General features: G+C 42.4%; 1 protein-coding gene across 6 annotated transcripts in view; it reads left to right on the top strand.

Annotated features, from left to right (window-relative positions):
- Positions 1 to 17,287, top strand: part of plxnb1b (plexin b1b) — a 167,070-nt gene that overhangs the window by 97,405 nt on the left and 52,378 nt on the right. For 3 of the 6 annotated variants that reach the window (XM_050036910.1, XM_050036905.1, XM_050036906.1), the window contains 3 exons: positions 3,183 to 3,271; positions 6,393 to 7,563; positions 12,772 to 12,954. In XM_050036910.1, coding sequence (XP_049892867.1) covers positions 6,403 to 7,563; positions 12,772 to 12,954 — 1,344 coding nt within the window. In that variant the 5' untranslated portion in view covers positions 3,183 to 3,271; positions 6,393 to 6,402. Of the gene's footprint in view, positions 1 to 3,182; positions 3,272 to 3,833; positions 3,944 to 6,392; positions 7,564 to 12,771; positions 12,955 to 17,287 lie in introns of all 6 variants that reach the window. The other 3 variants (XM_050036911.1, XM_050036907.1, XM_050036908.1) reach the window with 2 other exon arrangements.

Raw genomic sequence — 17,287 nt, 5'->3', positions numbered from 1 at the left:
GTCCTGCATTCCTCCCGAACTCCACACCCTCTCACCTGCCCGTGCGCACTCCTCTCTCTCACTCGCTCCACTTAAGCCTGTTAAATTTCTTAAAGGGCCATACGCACTCATAACAATAAATTGATTTTTTTATGACGGAAGAGCCGCACGCCGATGGTTTTAATTAATGGATCGAAGAGCCGCACACTGATAGGCAAAGAGCTGCATGCGGCTCGCGAGCCGCGGGTTGGCCACCCCTGTCATAGTGAATCGGTCTATAGTGTCACAGTTTCTTAACAGTTTCAAACATATCTTCTGTATTTCTGTACAGATCTCATTTATTTTTACTTGGGCTGACATACATGCTCATGCACATATATCTCTAATAAGCTGACACTGACCGATATATCGACCTAGCCATTTTAACAACTTTTTACTAGATACACACACAGCCCGTTGCAAGACTTTTCTACCAGCTAATCTTTTATTTGGCATTCAGAGCAAAAACCGCACAGCATTTTAAAAGGGGCTGTGCTGTTGGGGACATGTTGCTTTTGTTGCCCATCAGTAAATGAAATACAGTCCACGAAGGCCAGTTTGAGTAAAAGATGTTAGATCATAGCTGAAAAGCTTATCAGATGCCAAAACACTGCACAGTGGTTTATTATACTACAAAGACGGATTGTACAAGTAAACGTGGTGACTGTCATTTCATCTCAGCAATTGCAACGTAAACAGTGGAATTACCCCAGAATGTGTCGGCACAGTGGGTAATTCCACCCCTAGACTTGCATACTGTGCCAACACAGTGGGACAGCAGGCTGGTCTCACTGAAATTAAAAAGCGTTTTATTTTTTGTCATATAGTGAAAATCTGTCTGAATACAGCCTTAGGACACATTTGTCCCTATAGCATATTCCAGGTGATAAAAGTGACACTGCACCAAATTGCATTGAGCTAGGTGTGAGCCACCTACCAAGAGAGTGTATTGCTGTTTGTTCTAGGAAATGACACAATCCAAGCCAACTATGGGTCACCACAAATGTACACTTTTCTGTGTTTGAACATTGATTGACAGCATTGGCATAATGAAGTGAATTCATGGCACACTGCTGGCTGGACTGATAGTCTCATTCAGCTTTTACCTCATGAGTAAAGTGCCACTTAAACTGAAATGTGTCATGACCATATTATCAGGTTTATTTCTTGTGCATCCTTCATTACTACATGTTCTATTTGTCAGGCTATCTTGTGTGTTTTGCTGGACTATCTACTGTGAACTCAGTTAAGTACTGTTTCTGCAGACAGTGCTGAAACAAGGTGGAGTCCATTACCTAAAAGTAAAGGAACATTTAGATAAAGCAATTAGAGGCACAATTTCCCTCCTCTCTCCTCTCATCAAACTGATACCTTTTGGCTTGCTGAACTCACTGAAAAAAAGACTTCCATCCGGATATGAAATGTGATTTTTAACATTAGAGAATCGAATCAGAAGTCCATTCTCTTGCTCTCATGTGTCTCAAACTCTGAATGACGTTGAGTCTGATTGGATTATTCACTGCAGGAAAGGGAAACCCTCTTCCAGTTGGGATCGGTCCAGAGCGATGGCAGCCCAGTTTACTGCAGTTTTTGATTTGCAGCTTTCAGCAAATAGCAAATTAAGATAGATGAGGACCTGATTGGCCTGTTACTCTTGGATGAGTGGGGTGACAGCCTGAGAATTTTGAGAGTTATTGGAGAAGACAACCCTGCGCTCAAATCCGACACTGTTCCAAGAGGCGGAAACAGGAGAAGCACTGTATTTGTTGAACTAGTGCTTCTATGAGTTAACATGCCTGTCATTCCTGTCTGTGCTCCGTTAGGCTCCGGTCCGGTGTTTTCTCAGGATTATCTGCACAGGGCCGTAAAGCGTCTGTCCACCAGAGAGTCGTGACACACTGACTGCAGAGTTCAGGCTCTGCAGGCACAGAGTTTCACCTTTTTACCAAGTACTAAAAACTCACTCTGGGGTCAAAGGAGCAAGTCTGGCTTTTGGTTTAGATTCGATGATTTTGGGTTCGGTCACTGAGGCATCAGTCAGTCTGTTTGACCTCTGTGCCTCTGCTTGTACTGGAACAGGAGGTAGTTGTACATGAGCATGCCATTCAGTGGAAAAACAAACATTTGCAAGGAAGTGCCTGCTGAGGAGTTTTAGATTTAAATCACATTTGGTTGAAATTACATAGATAACAAAGATCATTATGATTGTGCTCTGGTAAGTAGTTTTTTTTTGTGTGTCCTTTCTTTCCATATTTGGCCTCTTGCCAGGCCTTTACCCTCATTCCCACATACAGGAGATTGCCACCAACAAAGCAAGCTTTCTAATGCTCTCCGTGAGCCAGCGAAAGAGGTGTGTGTATGTATGTGTGTGTACTTGTTGAGGATTGGTCTGTTCAGTGGAGTGAATAGTGTCTTTTTCAGTCTGTCTCCATCTTTTTTCCCCAACCTCCCCTTTGGATAAGCCCACTGGAGATCCGCCTGAACTCGTAAGAGATAATCCCGCTTCTGTGCCAGTGATGGAGTGTTGGGAGGCGATGGAGGAGGAGAGGTGGATAGAAAGAAGAGGGAGATAATGAGCGGGAAAGAGGAGGATTTATATTATGTGGAGTGAAAAAGAGAATTTAGTGGCATAACTGACTGCTAAATATGACAGCATTTCACAAAATCAGTGTGAAAATACAGATTCAGCTGCTGAAACAAGGGAATTCTACTCCTCTCAAGGTTCTCATGCCATCTTCCTTTACCTCACGGCAGCTTGTTTTTCTGGCAAGCACCGTGAAGCCAGAGGGTTTTGTACCTTGTATCCTAGCAATGAGGGAGGATTGTATACAGGGACAGAGTGTGTGGCACTGAAAGCCCTCTTGGGCTGACACTACTTGACTTGGCCTCTGCTGAGGGCTTTTTACACGCAAGAAACGGATGTAGCCAGTCAGACATAGGTCTGACAGGAATTGCAATGGGTATGAGCTTCCCACGACTCTCAGTGGACCGCAGCAATGCCAAAAAATACAAGGTATTTAAACATCTGAGTCTGTGGTATACATGCAGGCTAGTGGTAATGTCCATTATGGTGAGGTTTATCAACTATGTTTGCTGCTGTAAATCCTCCTGGGTGTCTTAGTATAGAGTATACTGATGTATATTCTCTTTCCTTTGTTTTGCAGGTTGTGTCCAGAAGGATGTGTTTTTAAACCCGAGCTGCTGGGAGGTCAAGAGGTGACATGCCTCTGTAAAACATCACTGGAAACAAATGGTGAGGAGCCCTTGTCTCTGATAGTTTGTATTGCTTAAGGTATCCTCCAGAGGTTGTTTAAAAAGTCTAATGCCACTTGGTGTAGTCATAGATAGTATAAATAAAAACAGTTTAATTTTCTTATCAAACAATAGTTTATCATTTGTCTTAACACTGTCACTCTGCAGAAAGAACAGACTTCTGCAGAGTGATAAAGGTCAAAAGTAAAGTTTGTACCCTCTTCCTCTTTCTCCACTGAGAACTTCTCAGTGGAACAGAAATGATCAGTTTGCTTGGCCCATATACTGTTCAGTGCATGGTAGGAACCGAGTACTCGAGGGATCAATGGTTATTATTTTTAGGGCAGATATAGATTATATTAGAATTCAAGGAGACTAATAATTAACAGGTAGAACTGATAGGCATTTATAGTAAAAATGAAGATCTTTGTGTGAAAATATAAACCAACACAAAACTTTGTTTTAAATTCCTTTAACTGGCTATGTTGAATGAAATGCAGCTGCAAAAGAGAAAATTGCAGACAATTTTTACCACTGCACTCCCTATGCTGACACCTTTGCAGTCTGCTTTCAGCAATGTTTGTAGAGTGTAATACTCCCACACTGCACTTCAGACCCTTTTTTTCATCCATCAAGAGAAGAAGGAAGACAGAAAAGGGGAGACAGTGTCGGGGTAAGAAAGAAGGGGAGCATTAGTCTTTCTTGTCTGTCATTTTGATTGTTAGATTTTTTAATAATAATAATAATAATAAGACATATTGAAATAATTAAATTTTCATCCATTAATTTTTTTTCTTTATGCCTCAACACTGGTGATAGCCGTGGCCAGAGGCATTATGTTTTCGGGTTGTCCGTCTGTCTGTGAGTACATATGTATGTCATCCATCTGTCCCATGCTTGTGAAAGCAATTGCTCAAGCCTCAAGGGATTTTCTTTAAATTTGGCACATATGTCCGCTTGGATGCAACAATGAACTGATGAGTGTTTGATGGTCATAGGTCAAAGGTCAAGGTCAGCATGACCTCACAAAATTTGTTTCTATCCATAACTCAATAATTCATATCCTAATAATGACAAAATGTCACACAAATGTCTAATAGGATACAGTAAAGAAGTAATGCCATTTTATATCCAAAAGGTCAAAGGTCAGCTTCACTGTGACATCATATTACTCTGCATAAAACACTTTTTTGCCCATTACTCAGTGTCATATCTCAGGAACGGAAGGGGAGACATTTGCTCAGATACTGTATTAGTGATACTCACCCTGAAACTGTGCTGATTGTATAGATCTTCTGTGGTGCTGGGGGAGAGATGTGTTATGCATCCATGTTTTCACAGTCATGGATATAAACTGTAAAAGAAACTTGACTGGTGCACGGAGGCATATAACTGCGGGGCGGTAATTCCAGTTTGTAGTTAATGTACAAAACAAGCTCATAGATTATTCATTTATAAGAAGTGTAGTGCTATTGATTTAAGTACTGCAGTGCACCTGTGATGAGGGTGCTTTCATGCATGCATGTGCACGGTAAGTTGCGGCTGTTGCAAACTTGATGAAAGGTCAGGTGAAGCTCTAAGTAGATCCATCAGCTGCTTTCTGTATCTCACAGTGTAGGGGCTTTATATACCCACTTTCCTCTGAAGTTACCCTCATGTGACTTTGGTTTTTGTAAATCAGTCAGTGTCAGGTGTTATGTGTATGATAATGCCTAGTCTAATCTACCCAATGTCTGTCGAGTGTGATAAATGCTCTTTTCATCCCTATTGTGTTATTGTGGAAGAAACTTCATAATAGACAAACAGGCTGGTGTGTTTTTTGCCTTGTCTTGCCTAGGTTGACCATTTCTACAACGTAGTGTTGTATGTTGTTGATGTATAAGAGCACAAGGCACTTTTCCATACATGAATGTAAACATGGTGAGGCTAAAGAGGAATGACGTTGATGCTGCTAGATAAATAATGCAGTTCCCTGGCTGGCGAGTTCATGACTATGTAACCCTTTTTCACACAGAAATCGTGCCATGGGGCCGCTACAAAGTCCCTTCTGCATGATGCCGTTGCATTTTTACACAGAACCAAACAATGGCGGCCCCAGAGTGTGATTTTAGACAGGATGCCGGCATCACGGAATCAGAGGAGGTGTGAGGGGCGTGACATGTAACACAGCAGCATCAACCTCTAGTGCGACATATAACATACACGTCGGCAGCGTTTTCTAGTCAATATTAATGGCATAACATGGTAGTAACAATCATTTGCTGTCCATGTTATATGGCGGCTGGCTCCCGGACCTCATTGTTTTTTACAATTAGAGGACATTTTTGGCTGCTTATTGTCTTGTTTGAGTTAGTTACTATCAGCTACTATTTAAATCTCTCAGTGATGGGTCACACGTGTAACACATTGTCAAAACATCACACCTGTCCCATCAATGATCCTGTCCTGCCAGCTGTCCCTTTTTTACAGGCGTGTTTAGGTATTGTTACTACCTCTACTGTAGGCTTAAAACGGAGACAACTCTGTCCCCCTATTCCACTATCGTACCTTTTATACAGAACAAGGAGGCAGCATAGGCATGAAATTCCCATCTTGAACAGGCGGTGTAAAAGGGGCTAATTATTGTCTTATGAGACACTGACACAGTGGCCCCAGCAGGGAGGAGTCTGATTCCAGTTTAAGTCAAGTAGTTGGAACAGTTCTAGGAACACAGCACATGCAAGTGAAGAAGATACGATGGCCTTGCATACTAATGAGCCACAATACCTCAGTTTAAAAACAGTGTCTTGATGTTGTGGATATGACAGTTATGAATTGTTTGGCTTTTTTGCACCCTGGTAGCAAATGTTCAGTGGCCTGGTCTTGGTCCATGGCTTCGTGCTTGGAAATCACTGTTCTAGAGTGTCTGTGCACAGACAGTCACAAACCGTTTTAATATCATTTACGTGAAACTGTCAGAATTAAAACTGTATTAAATGACATCAATTAATCCACTCCATATAGTGAACACAGTAACTGGAGTCTCTGAACTGAATGTGTGATTATTTGGGAATTCTTGACTAATTTATCTGTTTGAATACAGACATTCTCTCAAAAAACCTGTCCTGTCTTCTGTCCCTCAGCTCTGCTGCCATGCCTCCGGGGACGGTCCATTGTCTTTCAGTGTTAGCAGTCCAAACGCTGCTGTCTCTCCTGCTGCTAACCTCCGACTGGCCCCTCGCCTTGTTTCCTAGTGGTGTTGTCCAAGGATCAGACTCCTCCCCCTCCAGTCTCTATCCCACCTTTATTCGGAATGACACTCTGTTTGAGCACTTGGCCCTGCATCCCAACCCCAGTGTGAGTCGGGTCTACGTTGGAGCCCGAGATCACCTGTTCCAGTTGGATGGATTCCTCCATCCTGAACTTGAGGATGACACTGGACCTGTCACTGACAGTCGGGAGTGCTTGCCTCCTGTCACTGAGAGCAACTGCCCTCAGGCTAGGCTCACCAGCAACCACAACAAGCTCCTGCTGGTCAATCCTTACTCCATGGAACTTATTACCTGCGGAAGCGTCAACCAGGGAATCTGCCAGAAACGTAGTCTGGATTCTGTGAATGTAGTACTTTTCTCAACAGAGAGGCCGGTGGATACTCAATACGTAGCCGCTAACCACCCCAATGTTAGCACCGTGGGACTCGTGGTTCGCTCTCATCCTGACAGGCAGCCAGTGCTGTTTGTGGGGCGGGGTTACACTAGCAGCCACCCACCGATTTCCACACGAAACCTTGCCCAGGAACCTGTCTTTTCTTACGAGGAGACAGCCAAGTTGGCTGTGGCTGGCCGTCTGTCAGAATATGACCATCACTTTGTAGCTTCATTTGCCCACCGTCAGCATGTGTACTTCCTTTTCTACAGACGGGACCTTAAGTCACAGTCACGCGAGTACCGCACTTACGTCTCTCGTGTTTGTTTGGATGACCAGGCCTATTACTCCTACGTGGAAGTGCCCCTGACATGCCGATCCAGGACAGGAAAAATTTACAACCTCTTGCAAGCCGTCCAGCTCGGGCTCACCAAGGAGGGTACAGAGAGCCAAGGCTCAGAAGTTCTTCTTGGTGTCTTCTCCACTCGTTTGGCTTCATCAACTCGGCCCAGCGAGGACTCTGCCCTCTGCATGTTTAACCTTGAAGACGTGGACCGCAGGATTAACTCTACCAGAGACCTGTGCTACACACAGGTGGGGAAAGAAGCAGGACTGGAGGCAGCCTACATCGAGTATGAAGTCAAATCCAACTGTGCCAACTTGCCAGAGGTAAGTTCAACAGAATGAATAGCTTGTTTGTGTGGTTACTTGTCAAATAATTATTAGGGCTGTTGCTTTCAAGTGAGAACAAATGAGCTAGGCCTGGGTGGCATTTATTTTTCATACGTTCATACCCTCCTGTAATTTCACCTAGGTTTACTTTACAAGGTACGTGACTTCACTACGTTCTGCAAGCTCTCTTAGCTTTTCCAGTCTAATAAATAAATAGAATGAACTCACAAAATGTCAAGTTCTTCTCTTTTGAACTAAGACTAGCATTATTTCAATTGCTTTCTCAACGCTTCGTAAAACACATTTCTTTTTAACTCAACAGAAACATTATAAAACTCAGCAAAACCATCTTGGTTAGTCCTGTTAATTGATTAGCTAGTTAGTCCACAGTTCCAATAATCAATATCTCTGGTTTCGTTCAAATAAACCCTTAATTCACTGAGTTAGATGTGAGAATATGCTCTTTTTCTCTTGAGGTCTCTCTGCTGGCCTGTTTACATTCCTTTAGTGTTATCCCCACCACTTGCAACCAGCCACCATGTTTGTCAGCTCAACTGCCTGTTCCACCAGACTGACCTCTGGTGGCGCAGGATGTAGACTGCATACAACACATCCTCATTACAGCCTCTCCAGTCAGTTGAAAGAGTTGAAAGAAACATGAGTGTCTGTAATAATTTTTCAAAAATATTTTGGGGCCTTTTTTTTGCCTTTTTTTTTGATAGGACAGATTTAGGGTGAAAGAGAGAGAGAGAGTGGGGATGACGTGCAGCGAAGGGCCATGGTTTGCAATCGAACCTGCGGCTGCTGTGGCAAGGACACAGCTTTTGTACATGGGGCGCCTACTCCATGTCTGCCTACTAGCAGATGAGCTCGTGGGCACCCCGAACATCTGTGTTTACTGATGGTATTGAAAATCATTCTGTTGGGATATCTAAATATCCTGGTATACCGTAATACCATGATTCTGCCAAAATCTAAAATTAGCACTAATAAATTATTGGTTTAAATCCGTTCAAATTTGTACTCCACTCATGTACCCTGATTCTTAACTATACCATTGAATTTATGTTGTCCTGACTTTTAAATTCAGACGAATGAGATACACTTGAGCAAAGCACTTGACCTCCACTTTCTCCAGTGAAACCGCTCAGTGGTCACCATGCTGAACCAGATGGCAGTTACTCCGTTCCACTCCCATGTGTCAGTGTGTGTAATTGTATGTTTGGGTGACAGGGTGTTACTGAAAAACAGCATATGTGCTTAGAATGACTGCTGACAAGAAGACATTTTTACACATTTCATTCCTCTCCCTGTGCGGTTGTATACTGGAGTATATTTTCTTTCTCTGAATAGAAAGCTGAAGGCAGAGTGGAACACAGTGAATCAGTCACTAGGGCTCTAGTCAACCTAAGAAAATCTTGGTCGACTGAAGTCGTACATAATCTTCAACTAATCAGTTAGTCGTGGGAAAAGAAAATATCTGCATGTTATTTTTACTTTTGCTGTGGTGTGTCTGTTTCACTTTGCAGTTACACCTCCAAAACACTAGCTGGCGATGGAGGACTCTGTTAAGTGATGTAAAGTTTAGTTGATTCAAAACACACATTAAAAATGGCTTACTAGAGACAATTTCAAACACAAGTAAGCAAATTGGCTTCACTATAAATCGCAGCATTGACAGACAAACACTTGTCTTTATCTGGACACATTTTTCCCCACCAATACAACATGTTAACGTTATTAGCATAAGTCTATGGCATTTTACATTGATTAAATTAGCCTAGCGGCTAGTGATCGCTCCCTTTTCTCATATAAAACCAGGGACAACAGCAACATTTAACGAAGGTAACGGCACATAATTTGGCTCCATTACAACTCACAAGGTTCACCGACAAAACAACTGTCTTATACTAAACACGTTTTCCAAGCAAATACAACATGCTAACGTTATTAGCACCAGTATATGGCATTTTACATTGTATACATTAGCCTAGCGACGTGCGGAGATTTCCTCTGCTCATATGAAGCCAGGATAAATCCCGAAGTATAAATCCCTGGAGGATAGATCACACACACGACTTAAAATGCTGATTTAGTGGAGGCTTTACTGTCTTCACAATTTATTGTTTCTTATCTGTGAAATACAAGCTTTGTTTCCACTGAGGGAAACAGTGTCAGTACACAGAAACAGAGAGGAGGTCTGCGTCACCATGACGCTGAGCGTGAGGGTGGGCGAGTTGTTTTGAAAACACCCCCATTTTCACAGGTAACTTAGCCTGTCCCTGTCCCACCGCAGGAAATAATGGATTAATTCTGGAAAGCTATTGATGTAGCACTTTTCACCTCATGAAAGTAACCAAAAGACCAAATAGTCGACCAGGAGACTACAGCCCTAGTCACTACATAGCCCAATATGCTTGACTTTCTCCTGGTTGTCATTGTCCAGTTCAGAGAAGAACATGTTGTCCAGTTCTTTTTTTTCTTTTTTAAAGAAGGGAATTCTTTTCTTTGATGACTCTACCGAGTAAAAATCTTTTCCTGCGTAAGCTTGTTTCATGATGCATGTGAAGCTGTCCAGGCTGTCCTGTTCCAGCAAAGTCTTTTTTCTTTCAGAGGATGAGATTTAATTTGACATTTTTGTAACAGACAAAGCTACGCTGTGGAGGAGGGATGTAATTAGATTGACCCTCTCATAACACTGACTGTGGAAATCCTGACTTTATGTGGCGTGTTCACGTGAGTGCATTAAGGTGTTAACTGCATGTAAACATTGCACTTGGATGAACATCATGGGGTAGATTGACATGCTCCTCTATTATCACTTCCTCCTGTGTTGAGGACATAGAGGTGCGCTGACCTCTCAACCTGTGCAGCCACGTACAACAGATTGCCTCTAGGGGACAAGGTAGTGCGGGCAGTGTAATTTAATAGAATTGCTGGGCAGGGAGAGATCGATCGGCGGCATTACCCATACTTAGTGGGGCGGGGTTGAGGGTAATGTTTAACAAGGTCTGACAAGGACGGATAAAAGCACACCAGGCAGAGATGAGGCTTTGAAGGAGAAAAAGACAAAGAAATTAAGAGATACAGATGTACAGTGGAGAAGAAAATTAGAGGCAAAAAGTGAAAGAGAAAGGAAATGGTAGGATAGGAAGTGGAAAGAACAGATTCAAGTAAGGGCTGGGCAATATATTGATATTATATTGATATTATGATATGAGACCAGATATTGTCTTAGATTTTAGAAGTATTGTTCTATCCTGGTTTTAAAGGCTGCATTACAGTAAAGTGATGTATTTTCTAAACTTATGAGACTGTTCTAGCTGTTCTATCATTTGCCTTTACCCACTTAGTCATTATATACACATTACTGATAAATATTTATCAAAAATCTGGTGACTGGTGTCTGGGGTCATTGCTTGGAGTATGTGCAGTAGCGATCTCCTGCGGTAGTTCCCGGCATCTGCAAGTAGCGCCATTGACTGTGAGCACACCAAATGGCACACACACAGCTTTTTACAGGCATTTATCCATAGCCAGTATATTACCTACACGAGATGTCAGTCTGCATGCCCTAGTTAAGAGAAGCAGGCTGGAGTCTGACACGGAAGCTAAGCAATGTACTGCTGTGGACGGGGGCAGCAGCAATTTTTTAGCTCCGTTTAAGCGCTAACAGCTTCCCTGGTGAAACAAGCACTTGACGGAAAGGTAAAGCACTGAAAATACTCTCACTATATCGTACACTTAAGCTGACATAGTTTGTTTTAGGTGAGACTTTTTCAAGGTGGCCAAAATCCCTTTTGCTGCTGCCCCCATCCACAGGAGCAGGAGTGTTGGAACTTGAGCCTGCTTTGCACTGACCGACATGTACTATATGTAATACACTGACCATGGATAAGAACCTCATATAACCCCACTTCAAAAAATCTGAACTATCCTTTCAATATCAGTATATGTTTTTAAAAGTAACAGTGTACAAAGGGGGACTCGAAACAAACCACATGGCTCGAGGGGAACAGTGAAGAGAGATCTGGAACTGAAAAGAGATTTACAGTGTTATTAAGATGTCAAATCTCAATTGGACCCCTGTGTACACAAACAACACCAGTACAGCTTCATCCCTGTTCAGTATTTGCCAGGACAGTCCATCTGCACCAGGGACAGACTCACGCTAGGTCTTATTGATGATCAGGATTCAGGACTCCTATCAATGGCCGAAATGCAACTTTGGCAATCTTTCCTCCTTATCTCACTCCCTCCTGGTTATTACTGCCCTCAGTGATTGTGGTAAATGTCCACATGATTGCAGCCTGTATGTGTCGTTACAGCATAATCACAGGCTCTCATCAGCCAGGCCAGTCAGTCACACGCTATGTCTTTAAGCTTCTAGGCCATATGTTTAGACTGGACGTCATAACTTCATAACTATTTTAAAAGTCATAATGTATTTTAGGGCTATTCTTAGCATGCAGTCATCCCTGCTTGTTTTCCTCTAATGGCTGAGTTCTCTCGATGTGGACTTAACAGGCCTTCTAAACCATCCTTCACTCCTTATTGTTAGCTTAGATTTGCATGTAGCTATTTGCACACTTCAGCTGACAGTTTTGTGCTGTATACCAGCAATCTCTCTTTCTTAAGAGCAGGCCAAGTAAGGAGGCCATTCATAACAACTACATAGCCATAGCCAACTGCATTCATCATAACAAGTAGCCTTCAGCAGGCAGAGCTCTGGGGTTCATTGCCTCCGCTTCCTATTGTTAAGATTACCAATAGCAAAACAATGACCCTGCTTTCAAACATTGTTGTGGTAAAATAAATTGCCCGAGCAAAAAACAACAACCCTGCCGCCAGAGCAAAGACTCCCGACTGCCAAAGTGTGGAAGCGAAAACAAATTGTCTGTAAGCTTTTAAGCACCGAGTGTAGAACTCTCTGGAATCTTGTGATAGTTTGTCCCCCTGGGATTTTACTGACCACAATAGCAACACTGCTGTTTTATTTTTGGTAACTGGCTTCCTTGCTGAGGAACTGAATAACAGCTCACTTAAAGGGCTTCTTTTTTTGCACAAAACAAGCAGTTTTGGCTTACATTGTGCATGCAATATGATGTGTGTCATTTATTCTTTTGATCTAAAATTCATTTTGCCTGACAAGACATGTTAGAATCACCACACTGATTTTTTCCTCTCCTGTGTCCCTGCTATTAGAACACTCTGGATGCATACCCCTGCGGCTCTGACCACACCCCCAGCCCGATGGCCAGCAGGATGGCTGTAGAAGCAGAGACCATATTGGACAGCCCGTCTGCTCGTCTCACTGCTGTGGCTGTTAGCGTGAGGGCGGGACATACCATTGCCTTCCTGGGAGACTCCAAGGGGAACCTGCACAAGGTAATACGAGGTCACAGATTTTAAATTGTCTCTATGCAAAATTCTGAGTGTATGAGCTGGCCAAGTGGCTAACTTCCGGTTCAGCGCTTCGCTAACTTGAATGGGGTTAAAATGATTTAACCATGCAGCTTGTCAAGACTTTCAAAATGTTATTGGACTGAATCCATCAAGTTCAAATAGTAAAACAATCTATTTCATGAGGGTTATGACGCACGAAAAAATGTTTCATTGATTTACAGACATCTCTTTTACAAGGTCTAGACACACCAAAATGACTTCAGAGAGCAAAGCCAAATGTCTTGGCCAGAAAGTTGCAATGAACACATCGTAAAGACTATAGCCAACAGCCAACCAGCACGTATATTCTCCACCTGCCTGAGAGGAAATAACTCTCCACACCAGGAGACAGTCTTGTTGCTAGTTAGCTAATTAGCACATTAACAATACATTCAAATGTTGAAAGACCTGAGCATATTTATGCGCCGGTGAACAGTTACACAAACCATCACAAATCTTTTCTGCTAAAAAGCTCAATGGCTAAAAGAAATCTTACCTTATGTTTTGGTCTCACTTCCTCTTGACTTGTACTCTTTGTTTACTTTCCTCACTTCCCTTTCTTTTCTGGTGCACTGAGCAGAACTGCCAGTCAGAGTGATTTCATTCACTGACGGGCCCCACCATCTCTGATGTCGATTTGATATGTTGAATCGGCAAAAAAAAAAAAAAGCAACTTGCACCAACAAGGGTCATAACTTCAGGACATCACTGCATCATATTTTTACATAGCAAACAGTGGTTTCCTGCCATGTCAGTGCTCTGAATGCCACATACAGAACCTTTAATGCGTGTCCAGACAGGTAGTCAATTTTCATTCCAGTGTGTTTCTGCACACACACACACACACACACACACACACACACACACACACACACACACCAAAACCACTAACAAAGTGTGCTTTGTGTATGTGCTAACTGTGATGTTATGTGGAGATTGTGCTGTTATTGCTGGAAATATGAAGTAATAGTCTGGCATTCTTGACAACTTGTGTCATCATTTTGACTTCAGACCTTATTTGGGTAGCATGTGGTGGTTATTTCTCATATAACTGTAATACCTGTCCCTGCACAGATGTAGTAGTCGACCCAGCAGACATCCAGTTCAACTCTTTTCCTTGTTCATTCCAGATGCCGGCCGCTCTCTAATCATGTGCCAATTGGTGGAGGTTTAAAATAGTGTCAGTGTGTAGAAGCAGGCAGGCTCAACTCAGCACTGCAGAACTAATCTCAGGAGCAGAGTTCTGGTACATCTTGAGTTATGTTTCCTTTTTGATGCTCAAGGAATGCACTAAGATTTTGGTGGATTGTTGTACCCTTGTTGTAACTGAAGTAAATGATGAGATCACAGACCTCCAAAAACATCTGTGCATGCTTGCTAAATCAGTGCCTCTCTCCATCGTTCCATTGCTCATAAAAGGATTTCAAAACAAGGTTTTATCGTATTCAAAGATTCACAAGTTTTCAAACTGGATGTCACTGTGTCTTAATAATCTCGAAGATCTCTGTTTAGTTCTCTTTGGGTACCTGCAGCGATAACTGATAATTACAGTGTGTTTGTTTGCAGATTAAGACTTGAAACCAGGCTGGTAAATTTATTTATATCAGCTTGTTTTATGAGCCCTGCAGCTGGTGAGATGAAAGTATAACCACAGCATAGATGGTGTGTGTGTATGTTTGTGTATGTGCATGTATGTGTGTGAGGGTGGATTGTTAATGACTCCACGCTACTTCTGTTTTTTCCCAGGAATGTTGCCACAGACACCCAGTACAAAATTGTGCAAATGCAAGGGCTTTCAGCAGTGGACCATAGGCGCAATCACCATTGTGTTTTCTCATTCGGCGATAGATAGGACTTAACAATAACCAGACTTAAAAAAAATAATGGGAGTAAGCACCATGACTTTAGCCATTGGTTTGTGAAGACCCACTCTGAAACCTCGAGTTTGGCACTTTGGCCGTCCCCATCTTATTGGATTGGAGGGTAGAGCTGTGGACGAGCGAGGGATGGATCTGCCTCATAGATTATAGTGTCGCCTCACAGACAGCCTGACACTTGAAGTAGCCACATCCTTAACCAGGGGGAACTTGAAACCTTACTAAAATGTAAAAGGGTGAACTATATAAGAAATACCCCTCTGTTCAGTTGTCATGAAGGGAAAATTAGCTGTAGAGACCAAATCTGTTTTTTGCACCAAGCTGTAAACAACACGTTTTAACAAAGCCATCTTAACATGGGGGTCTATGAGGATTGACTCCCTTTTGGAGCCAGCGTCAAGTGGTCTTTAGAGGAACTGCTGTTTTTGGGACTTTGGCATTGGCTTCATTTTTCAGCCTCTGAGGCTGCAGCTTGGACTTAACAGACATTTATTTAAATAAAAGTCTTCAGCATTATTACTGTAATGTAGCAAGATTTTATTTGTAGAACTTAGGTGTACATCTACATTTCGTTCTGTTTAATCACTACCCACAACTTTACCTGCCTGTAGAAAAAGATAAAGTAGCTCCAGATGGGTTTTAACACTGTTATGTAATATTCTGTTGCAATTTTTGTCAGTGTTATGAAAAAAACACTGGTGGAAGAGAGATCAAAGGTCACTGTGACCTCACAAAACAGGTTGTGGGCCATAACTCAAGGATTCATACACTAATTATGACAAAATTTCACACAAATGTCGAATAGGATAAAATGATGAAATAATGACATTTTAGAGCCCAAAGGTCAACCTCACTGTGACATCACACAGTTTTTTAGCCATTATTCAACATCATATCTCAGGAGCAGAGGATTAGACATTTGGTCAGATACTGAACTGGAGACACTAATCTTGGGTGTCCACCTTGAAACTGTGCTGATGGTAGAGACAGGGTCCAAAACTAACACTCGCCCCTTGCCAATTACGGGTAGACTTTGTCTCTGGCTGGTAAATTTTTAAGACTACTCGCCACTCTGGCGAGTTATTTTTTTTACCAGCGAAAATACATTTTTTGTTACTGTAGAACGGTGCTGGTATCGGCTGGTTTCCTGGCAGAGTAATGTGTATTTCAGGCAGAGACGATCTTTGGTCACGTAACGCTAGGGCCACACCGCCCACGGAAGCGCTGTGAATAGCCTCGAAGCGCCGAGAAGCGAAGCTAGTTTCCTTTCGACACCCATGTTAACCGATTGTGTCATCCACACCGGCCGCGGAGCTGCCCCACAGTGATCATTTCGGCATCTGGCATCTGGCATCTGGCATTTTCTGCGCGAGCCGCGAGCGAATGTGTCAAGCCGGGCAGTTACCCATGATGGAAAAACAGCCCCAAATGTGACGGAGACAACAGCTGGGAGCAGAACCGCTTGTCGACCGGCGTGGAGAAATGCGCGTCTGATGTGAACGGGCTCGCGCGAGAATTTCGGTGCGCTGCGATCGCTGCCCAAACGTACCTGAACAGCCGAGCACACAGGTATGTGTTGTGTCAGAGGAGAAACGAGCCGTTCACATTTCTCTCTTTGTGGCAGGTAACCATCCACAAACCTCACCCACTTTAGGGACTGTTCTTTACTTATGAAGGGACTGTTCTTTACTTGTATGTTAATCAGTTGGTGCAGTTTCACTTAAAAAAAAAATGACTGAACAACTTTCACTTGTATTGGAGTAATATTTGACCAAGAGTATCTTTACTTTCACTCAAGTCATGTCGTTGAATACTTTGTCCACCACTGGTCAGACATTCATGTTTATATAGGGCAGGCCCAGCTGTTGCAGTCTGGTCGAGCTAAAATCTTATGTCTCAACTGTCCAAAGGAGACTGAAGTCAGTGATTCATGTAAAATTCCTTAATGAAAGATTCTTTTTGCACTGTAGTAAGAATACTACAGAATTTATTAACCCAAATATTACACTTAACTGTTGAAACAGTTATTCATATTTTAACATACATTATTACTAATATTAGTGCACACTATTAAAATATTGATTGAGAATCGCATACAAGACCCAAATGACATGCTAAATAATACTGATAGCAAATTACAACACTTAAAAGCAATTTTTATTTGGTTGGCTGGTAAAAAATTTCACTTACCAGCCAGGCTGGCTGGTAAGTGAAAAAGTTAGTTTTGGACCCTGGGTAGAGATCTTCAGTGCTGTCGGGGGCGAAGATGTGTGTGAAGCATCTATGTTTTCACGGACATGAATGTAAACTGCAACTGCAATTATTATACTAATACTACACTCTCATATATATGTATATATATATATATACATACACACACACATATATATATATATATA

The sequence above is a fragment of the Epinephelus moara genome, chromosome 24 (assembly GCF_006386435.1).
Source record: "Epinephelus moara isolate mb chromosome 24, YSFRI_EMoa_1.0, whole genome shotgun sequence".
NCBI lineage: Eukaryota > Metazoa > Chordata > Actinopteri > Perciformes > Serranidae > Epinephelus > Epinephelus moara.
The sequence above is the reverse complement of the archived record's forward strand: the minus strand, read 5'-3'. Positions and strand labels throughout refer to the sequence as shown.